Source organism: Sphaerodactylus townsendi, linkage group LG01 (genome assembly GCF_021028975.2).
Source record: "Sphaerodactylus townsendi isolate TG3544 linkage group LG01, MPM_Stown_v2.3, whole genome shotgun sequence".
NCBI lineage: Eukaryota > Metazoa > Chordata > Lepidosauria > Squamata > Sphaerodactylidae > Sphaerodactylus > Sphaerodactylus townsendi.
The window spans coordinates 133,791,181-133,801,284 of NC_059425.1; the positions used below are offsets into that span (position 1 = coordinate 133,791,181).

General features: G+C 43.6%; 1 protein-coding gene across 2 annotated transcripts; it reads right to left on the reverse strand.

The window, feature by feature from the left end:
- Positions 1-1,569: 1,569 nt before the first annotated feature.
- Positions 1,570-9,599, reverse strand: GJA10 (gap junction protein alpha 10). 2 transcript variants are annotated; one of them, XM_048494340.1, is made up of 2 exons: positions 8,063-9,599; positions 1,570-3,287 (listed from the first exon to the last, which is right to left on the reverse strand). In XM_048494340.1, the coding sequence occupies exons 1-2, from the start codon at positions 9,596-9,598 to the stop codon at positions 3,249-3,251; spliced, it is 1,575 nt and encodes a 524-aa protein (XP_048350297.1). In that variant the 5' UTR covers position 9,599; the 3' UTR covers positions 1,570-3,248. The 2 variants fall into 2 exon arrangements, with proteins under 2 accessions (XP_048350297.1, XP_048350288.1); XM_048494331.1 differs by having other exon boundaries at positions 8,022-9,599.
- Between the last annotated feature and the right edge of the window lie 505 nt (positions 9,600-10,104).

Here is a 10,104-nt window from a genome sequence, read left to right on the forward strand (position 1 = left end):
CAGACAGTGCATTCCAGCTTTGAATGCTTGTTCCTACAAAAGAGCATTCTAGCTTTGAATGTTCCTACAAAAATGTCTATTAAATAGGAGTCTAACATAGGAGGAATAAAAGTTCTATTCCACCACCACCACCCATGCTTTTCCCCCCTGTGTTGTGTTGTCACTGGCACAGTTTTTAACACAATAAGCATTCCACCCAAATGTGATCCTCCACATGCAATCTGAAGTGATACTGTTTATTCTGTCACCCCAGGTCTCTGCTGCCTTATTCCTTCCCTGCATGTGTGAACTAAGCATGAACAGTACAACATTATGCTGATACTAACAACATTCATTGAACTATTAATTGTATTCTAATGCTTTTCAAATACATACTGAACCAAAATAATTAACACTCTTCTTGTTTTAAAATTGATTAGCGGAGTTCAGTCTGCGGCAGAGCCTGTACTTTGTACATACTTACTTGGGTGTTTTTCCTTCCTCTTCTTGAAGTGGAACTTCTACCAAAAAGTCTTCTCTGAGGGAAGAAGTAAGGTGGTGATTTTGCCTGATTTCTCCCCTCATATGAATGGCACCGTGAGCCCTGCCGCTTTTTGGCCATGGACCCTCAGTATTGTCTTTCCATGGGACACAGGAAGCTGCTTGTGACAGGGAGACGAGAAGCTTCCAAAAATGCCTTGTACTGATCGTTCATTGATCCACCCCATTATAGTTTTAAGACTGTTTCACTGCTTTTGTCCAATACCTTGTTGAGAGACAGTGACATTTTCCGTAACTCACAGCCCTAAAGGGCCATGTATTCTGTGGTTGCCCAAGTGTCACAGTCGCTAATTGGCTAATGCCATGCTAATGACTTGATTGGTGATGAATAGCACACTTCTACCCCTCCCTCCCCTGGGCCATTTGGAGTACAAACAGAACCTTTGTTCACGTGTTATAGTGAACACACATGCCTCTTGCATATATATGCGGACATCTGTTTGTAAGAAAGAATGAACATATGTTCACAAATGAAACTGCAGACCAGTATTTAAATAAATGTGATGTTTCCATCACACATTAATCTGTATATGCTTTGAATGTGAGAATTGTTTCATACATGTATAAAGAAAAATCAAACACATGCTCTAAACCCTAGGTCAGTTATAGTCCCTTTCGAGTCTGTTTGTAGGCTGTAGGCAGAGTTCCAGTTAAGCATTCTTTGTGGCCATCCTCACCATTTTGCGGGCCCATCTAAGACCCAACCAAAGTCCAGGAAAACTGGGAGTGGATATGAAAGAATGCCTACATCTGCATTGTTCTTCTTCTCCCTGATGTCAGAGAGTTGGTGCTAGCCTAGCTCTAATTCCAAAGCCCGCCTGTGTCTGAGACACATTTCATTGTATGGAAAATTTTATGTTATCACTATTATCAGACAGGACCTGCTGGATCAGATCAAATGCTGGAGCGCATTAGTAATCTACTCAAACTATGGAACTGATTTGCAATTCTCATCTGGACCCAGGTTATTACTCAGGGGAAATATAAACCCTTAGATCTACTGGAGAAACAAAGACCATGGATTTCTCACACTTTTAAAAGCACATGTTTATTAATGTTTCAAGGAACAGGCAAATAAGGTAACCTCAGGCCGTCAAATTCTTAAAGACCCTAGGACTGCTCCCACATAAGGATTTCTCACATTTCAGCCACCCAACTGGAATGTTATTGTTTTTCATATTTCCCCATGACACGGTCATACATTTTGTGCACAAACTGTTAATGGACTGTTCTTTCCACACACAAAAAAACTTAATTAAAAACCTGATAGCCGTAGGCTAGCCTGATCTTCTCAGATCTCAAAAGTTAAGCCAGGTCAGCCTTGGTTAGTATTTGGTTAGAAAACCTCCGAGTAAAAGCTGGGTCCTGGTACAGAGTCATGCAATGGCAAACCACCTCTGAACATCTCTTGCCTTAAAAACCTACAGGGCTTCCATAATTCAGTTTTGATTTGGTGGCAAAAACAGCAACTACTGTATTTCTGGGACAGAATATCATTGGCACAGAGCAGTTATCTTATGTCTGAAGAGGAAACATCACAATTGCAGGAATTTGGTGAAGAGCCAGTCTTTTCATTTTTTGATGACTGTAAGGGGCAGTCGCTGGCAAAAATTTACATAACAAGAGAAATGCCTGCCTTTTGGACAGAGGGGAGGGGAATCAGCAGCAGCTCTGCAAAAAGGTACTGTGTTAGTCTTATTTAACATTATTCATGCTCATTTTTTAAAAAACAGAAGAGAAACATCATAGCTCGTCCTTTTAAGGAGCCCTGTGGCGCAGAGTGGTAAGCTGCAGTACTGCAGTTAAAGCTCTGCTCACCACCTGACTTCGATCCTAACGGAAGTCAGTTTCAAGTAACCAATTCAAGTTTAACTCAGTCTTCCATCCTTCCTACATTAGTAAAATGAGTACCCAGTTTTCTGGGAGTAAAGTATAGATTACTGGGGATGGTAATGGTAAACCACCTCTTGAATAAAGTCTATCTAGTAAACGTTGTGACATCACCCAAGTGTCTGCAATCACATGGAGGATTTTTTTATGATGATATAAAAGGAAAACCACCTCTAAAAACGGAGAGCTGGGCGATGTAAAATCTCCTCTGTAGCGGCAATTTCATACCGAATCACATCGGCAACCTGATGTGGAAACAGCACAGAATTCACTGTGACAAGGATTTGATAGGGCAGCTGCATATTCCGGAGATGAATTCTGACTTTCTTTCTTTTTTGGTCAAACATGCATAATTGACTCATAAAGCCCCTGCATGCATTTTTCATATTTTATTCATTGATTCCCAGGATGCGTGGAGGTGGGCAAGGAGCAGAACCTTTCACAAAACAGTCTTGTTTGACAAACCCATCATTACAGAGATATCGTAATGTATTATTGAAAATGTGTAGCAGTTTTTTACAGGATAGCAACACGGCAGTCCTACAAATCAAAATAAATTCCCCATAGTCATTTCTTGGTTACACAGAAAGACGTTTTGTGGCAGCTGCACACTCACACTGGCTCACCGTAGTTAACACATGTTGTACTTGGAAGCCAGGTTTTTGAATCAAGATGCATTGCTGCAAATCCTGGAAACAAATCCTTGAGTTGTAGACCTGTTAAGGTTTAGAAGGAAGGGGAGAGAAGTGCTCTTCATGTTGAAGATTGTGAAGAGGTGAAGGAGGGATCTTTGTTTTGATATTGCTGCCAAACCGGTGTTATTTTTTCATGATAGATGATAGTTCTAGTAGCACATTCTAAGAGAGAAGGGAGAGAGTGAAGCTAAGTTGGCTTAGAGAAGAAACAAATAATGTATTTTCAGTGGAATTGGAGACTATTTTTCTAGTTATTCTAGTTATTTTCTAGTTATTCTAGTTATTCTGTGTGTACTTTAAGTCAGTAGTTCCTCTATAATGGGTTGGTCCTTTTGTTAGCGATCAGAGATCGTTATGGTTAACTCAAGCATGGCATAATGATTACAGGTTGTAAATAATGTATAAGATGTTGCTTAGGAGTGTGATTATCTATACCCGTATACACTTGCAATGTTGTTCAGTGTGAACATGATTTTAGTGTGGCAAGGTGGAACCTACCTGTTTTCCTTTACATGCCACAACTGTGACCCCAAGATGAATATTCAAAACACATATCCATACAGTTGTGCAAAATGAAGATGTCAAGCAAACAGCAAGACAGAAAATACCCTACACATTACCTTTAAATCCCTTTTCCATGGTCATATACCATAATCCTCCTTACCTACTGAAACTAAGCAAAATCATAATATTTTTCCATCCCTGATCTGCACCTCCCTTCCCTTTGCATGTTATTTTCCTTATGTCAGAGTTTAGTTTATAAGCTTATTGTTCTCTGTAAGCATCATTTACATAGATAGTGCTATTTTAATTAACCAACCTGTTTTAATTAACCAACCTCTGAGAGCCTCAGAGACCCAGCCAAATACCTGCATGGTTAGAACATAAGCCAGGACTTAAGAACATAAGAACAAGCCAGCTGGATCAGACCAGAGTCCATCTAGTCCAGTTCTCTGCTACTCGCAGTGGCCCACCAGGTGCCTTTGGGATCTCACATGCAGGATGTGGAAGCAATGGCCTTCTGCTGCGCCTGTTGCTCCCGAGCACCTGGTCTGTTAAGGCATTTGCAATCTCAGATCAAAGATGATCAAGATTGGTAGCCATAGATTGACTTCTCCTCCATAATTATTTCTTCTCTCCAATTAATCAGCATAACATCTTATAGTGTCAACCTTCCTTCTTACAAAGAATTCCAACCACCTATTAACACAATCAGCCAAAGCTTTTATAGACTCAAGACTGGACAGCTAAGAGCTACTGAGCCCTTAGGGGGAGGGCGGTCTATAAACCCAATAAATAAATAAATAAATAAATAAATAAATAAATAAGTAAGTAAGTAAGTAAGTAAATAAATAAATAAATAAATAAATAAATACTTCTGGGCAACAGCCCAAATTCTGATGAGGTAACCAAGACCACTTTATGCTTCCTCCACCCTTCCAAGACGTTCCTTGCTTTGGAGACACTCCCAAGGGCCAGGAACTCTTTCTGTCACAATTCTGAGTTCAGCTGGATTCTTCTCCTCTTTCACGGGCCAGGAAAAAGGAAATTTTCACAATCTATTTCATTCCAAAGTGTATAACTGAGGCCAGATGTTCTGCTCTGTCTATCTGATCTTGATGTGGACTGAGGACAGTTTCTTTGTGCAGCAAAGTCCATGTGCCAAATCCTCCCTCTGCATAATTCTGAGGTTCCCTTTTTGAACTTTTAAGGTACCCTTGCCCAAAGGAATCTACTCAGGACGTGTAATGACAGATTATCATAATCGGCTGTATCCGCACAGCCAGGCTTGCGGGCTTGCATCGGCATGATTGATGCCAATGCAAGCCCTGGGGCTGTTTGCATGAATGGCCCCACAGGCTGAGTTGCTGGAGGAGCATGCTCTGCACAGCCGCGCAACCCCCCGAACAGCTGCCTACCTTTTCCCTGCCTTCCGTCGCTCTGAGTAGGTCAGGGGACACGCCCCCTGGCCAGAGCGATGGCTGAAGCGATGGAGGCAAGGAGGCGTGTCCCCTTCCCTCCTCAGAGTGACGCAAGGCAGGGAAAAGGTAGGCAGCTGTTCGAGAGTGCCATGGGAATATGCAGGCTTCCACCCGCTGCTGTTCACTCGGCAACAGGTGGCAACCGGCGTTCCAACCGGCGTTCCAAAAAACTCGCCTCCCCGAGCGAGTTTCGGAAGCGGCGTCTTCACGCCACTTCAGGGGAGCTAGGACGGCGCTGCTGCATCACAGCAACAGTGTCTCTTGTGCGAACAGTGCCCCAGGGACCTTTTTTTCCCCTTACCTGGGGCGCTGTTTTTCCTCCGTGCGGAAACAGCCATCCTCTGCTCTTCCCCTCTTGAATGATACAGGTGGGAGAGATTTTAACAGTTGTTGCTATTTGGGGGTGCTTGGTATTATGATTGTGCAAATTTATTTTATTACCTCAATAACCTCTCTCTTATTTTACTGCATCTAAGTTTTGGTGCTCTTTTCAAACTTATCTAGGAGTCAGGGAAAGTCTTAGTGTTTCTGGACAAAAGTTCAAAATGTGCAAAAATCCAAAATGTGGCTCCAGGATCACTGCCACCCCCTTTCTGGGGCCACCCTCACCTCCACTGAGGCAAAGCAAGGGACAGGCCTCACTCCTAACCCCAGATAGGGAAAGCATAAGTGGCTACTGCTGAGAGAGCTGTGTGAGCCCCAGAAAAAACAGGTGTGAGTGCCTGTTGCTTGGAAGCAGAGGAGTAGCTACCAGGGGACCAGTGGTGCACATTGCACTGGGTGCATGCCTGCCCCCCCCCCCACAAAAATTCAGGTTCGTTTGTGGGGGTTTGGGTATTTTTAGTGTTTTTTCAGTTTTTGGCCTGCAGGGGGGTGCAGTTTTTAGGCTAGCAGCACCAAAATTTCAGGGATTTGTTGGGATACTCTTCTGATTATATCACCCAGGTTTGGTGAGGTTTGGTTCAGGGAGTCCAAGGTTATGGACTCCCAAAGGGAGTACCCCATCACCCATTATTTCCAATGGGAGCTAATAGGAAATGGGGGCTACACCTTTGAGGGTCTATAACTTTGGACCCCCTGAATCAAACTTCTGCAGCTGACTTACAGTGACCCATTGTGGTTTTCATTGCAAGATACTGACAGAAGTGGTTTGCCATTGCCTTCCTCTGCATCAGAGCCAGGCGAGGGGAAACTGCACCCAGGGCGCGCGCACACCCTGTGCCACTGCTGTGGCATTGCCTGCCCCGCCCCACTCCAGAACACCCCTGGAACACCCCGGAATGCCCCTGCCCGACCCCCTTGAAGGCCTGGCCATGCCTCCACCGCTGATTCGCCCGGGGCATCATGCTTCCCCCTTTCCCGTGGGTGCTACGCCACTGCTCTGCATAAAGACCCTAAAATTCCTTGGTGGTCTCATCCAAATACTAACCAGGGCTGATCCTGCTTGATTTCCAGAATTTGATTAGATTGGGCTAGGGCACTTAATGCACACACACATACATGCATTTGATTTGGCTATTGTTTTCAGTTCATTAACCACATTTGCTGTGTGGAGAAATGTAGCCTCCTCTCCTCTAGTGGGCAGATAGAGTACACACTCATACTAGAAGAGCCCTTGCAAGCAAGAGGTAATGGACATTAAGTATGTAGCAGAGGGCTGGTTGCCAAACGTCAGCTTCAAGACCCATAACACCTTGAATATAGACTCTCATATATTCTAAAAGTCTACTGTGGCCCCCTTTTGAATATGCTAATTTGGGGCATACAGATAGAAGACAGTTTTTTTTTCAAAATTCGGGGAGTCCCCAGGTTTTTAGAAAAACCTGAGAACTCTAAAAACATGTTGGGGGAGGGCATAAAACCCCTGAAGAAGATGTTATCTGCATTTATGAAGACAACAGAAGCTTACTGGATGAGAGGAAGAATTGCTATGTGAGCCTGCATGTTGGTGTGTCAGGAAGAGCAGTAACAGCCACCCCCAACAATGAAATGGCACTGCAGGTGGGTGGGGTCACTTCTACTCTCCCTTCAACCAATCAGGTTGGTCAGTGAGTAGGGGAGGGAGGGAAGCCAGGAGCTGTTCTACTTGCAACTACCAACCAGCAGACACAAGAATGAGAAGAGAACAATGGATGAGCAGGAGGGGGAGTCGTCCTAACGGTAAGTGGAACTGCTAACACCAACCCCCATCCCCAGGACTGGTCAGTGGGTGACCAAGGCCTCACCCATCCACCTGTCTCTCCAAACTTTCCCCTTGGCTCCTGATCACCAAGAATGGGGTGAAAGTGATGAAATCAGCAGGGTGGGCTTCTTCTTGCACACTTGCCTTCTTCCAGGACTGTCACTTTACTACTGGGAAAGGCAGCACAATCCACAACATTTTGTAGTAGATCACCACTTGTAAGATTACAATCCCCTCATTACAGGTAGAGGTTGAGGCTGAGGGATAAACCAAACATAGCACTGAAAATCTGTTACTGGATTGCCTGACTAAAATTATTTTTTTAAAAAAAAAATGGGCATATCGTTCTCCAAAATTGATCACAGCACCAGTTCTGGGGAAAGTAAATATTTAATTCTTTCTATTACTTCCCTCTATTTTTTCTTTCTATTATTTCCCTCTAAAATAAAATGTCCATAAAGTCCATGGTACCTAAATGTGTTTGGCTTTGTTTAAAAATTACTCCTTTAGTTGAAACAATTATATTTCTCAAAGATTCCTCCTGCCATGAAAGCATTTTTTTAAATATAAAATATTTTTCTCTGCCTTATATCCACAGACTTATAGCTGCCAACTTAGCAACACAACCTGCAAGGCCTGTATCCACTATATTTCAATATCATTCCAGATTAGACTGTAAACCCCATTGGTGGGCTGAGCTAAGGCTTATTATGCTAAGGAGCAATAACTCACACTAGCAGGATATAGAAGGAATGCCGCTTTGGTCTACTTGCCATTGACATTCTGCGTCCCATTACAGAAGGAGGTGGTGGAGTGATGGAAGGACTGCTGTCATTTCTTCGTTTTGCTTCTGAGTCAGAGCCATTCTTCGACTCTGAAGTCTCTGAGTCAGTGTCCAGCTGGCTCTCTGATAGCACCCTGGACAGAAAGCTGGATTTGCGGTTGTTTTGATACAGCCCACTGTCTGGAGAGTCACAACGATCCTCTCCCAAGTCCTTACAGCTGACTACTCGACTGGGCTTCCGAAGAACTGCTTGAGGGCTCTCCATATGACTGGAGTTAATAGAAACCTTGGTAGACTGTTGAGGGTTCTTGAACTGTTCCAGAACATATTGTTCATTCTTTCGATAGCTGTTCGTGCTCTGCAGCGATGGCTTCTGAATGTCCTCGCTGCTAGAAGAAGCATTCTGATGCTGATAATCATCATGTCGCTGGCTCATGATGTTTGGGAGGTACCTGTGGGACTGTCTGTGATGCTGATCACTCTCGTTTGGGTGTTCCAGATGTCTGTAGAGGTGATGCAGCTGGCCTTGGTTCTGATTTGACCTGCTTCTCTGGTTGCTGCACCATTGTTCCTCCATGTCCACATTTACTGGGTTCTGGTTCTGTTCAGTATGTGTGTATCCTTCTTCCATGGGCATGTATAGTGGCAGACCAACCGGCTGCTCAGGCATGAAAGTAAAACTGCCTTGGGGAGATGAATTAGCCATAATGCAAACCTGCTGTGCCACTGAATTTTTCTTGGAATTGGAAAGATTGGCATCCTCATCAGCAGCTACAAGCTCCTTCTTGGGTTTCCCACAAAGAGTATTTTTAATCTTCTTAATTCCCAAATGTACAATCTCCAGGATATTCAGGAACAAAGAAACTGCTGCAATACTGTTCATGAAAACCATGAAAACTGACTTCTCTGTGGGTCTGGATACAAAACAATCCACAGTGTTTGGACAGGGTGGGCGAGTGCATTTATAAAGTGGATACATTTGAAACCCATATAAAAGATACTGGCCTATCATAAAGCCTACTTCTAATACTGACCGGGTCAAGATATGCAGGATATAGGTCCGCAGCAAAGCTCCTCGCAAAGGTGCCTTGTTCACTTTCTTTTGATCTTCTAACTTCCTCAGCTCCTTCTCTATTCTTCGGTGTTCTTCCAAAATAGGCTCGAATTCTTCTAATTGGGCTCTGAGGCAGATTTTCTTCCTTTGCCGCTCTTTTTCCAGAGCCCGAAGTCTGTAAAGTGCATGACCCATGTAAACTAGAGAAGGGGATGAGACAAAGATGACCTGTAGCACCCAAAATCGGATAAGAGAAATAGGGAAAGCTTTGTCGTAACAGATATTGCTGCAGCCAGGTTGCTCTGTGTTGCAAATAAACTCTGCTTGTTCATCATCCCAGACATCCTCAGCTGCTACACCTAGGACCAACATCCGAAATATGAAAAGGATAGTGAGCCAAATTTTGCCCACTATGGTGGAATGGATGTGTACTTCCTCTAGGATGCTGCCCAGCAAATTCCAGTCCCCCATAGTCATGAGTTCATCTCTGAAATAAAATTGCAACATAATATTAATTAGTTCAGTTTATTACATTTGATACCCCACATTTTCCAGGCCATAGCTGGGCTCAGGGAGGCTTACAGACATAGAATAAAATACATCAAATTCATCATAAACTCAATTTATAACAATAACAATAACTAAGCCATTAAAACATAAAAATACAAGATATATATCATCCAAGACGGGGACTGATTGGGTATCCACAATGGATCCCAGTACAGCCTATCAATTCCATCATAAATCAATTACTAATCAGGCGGGCAGGAAGGAGGGACAAGTTCAGGGGGGCAGCAAGGTGAAATGGACTCATGGCTGCCTCAACCAAAGGCCCGGTGGAACATTTCTGTTTTGCAGTCCTATAGAATTGATTAAGATCCCACAGGGCTCTTATGTCAGATGACAAAGAGTTCCACAAGGCCACAGCCAGGGCTAAAAAAGCCCTACCTCTGGTTGAGACTAGCCAAATGTCCTTA

What these genes read in the sequence shown, in the direction of transcription:
- GJA10 (XM_048494331.1), bottom strand. Translation starts at nt 9,598, where the DNA reads ATGGGGGACTGGAATTTGCTGGGCAGCATCCTAGAGGAAGTACACATC.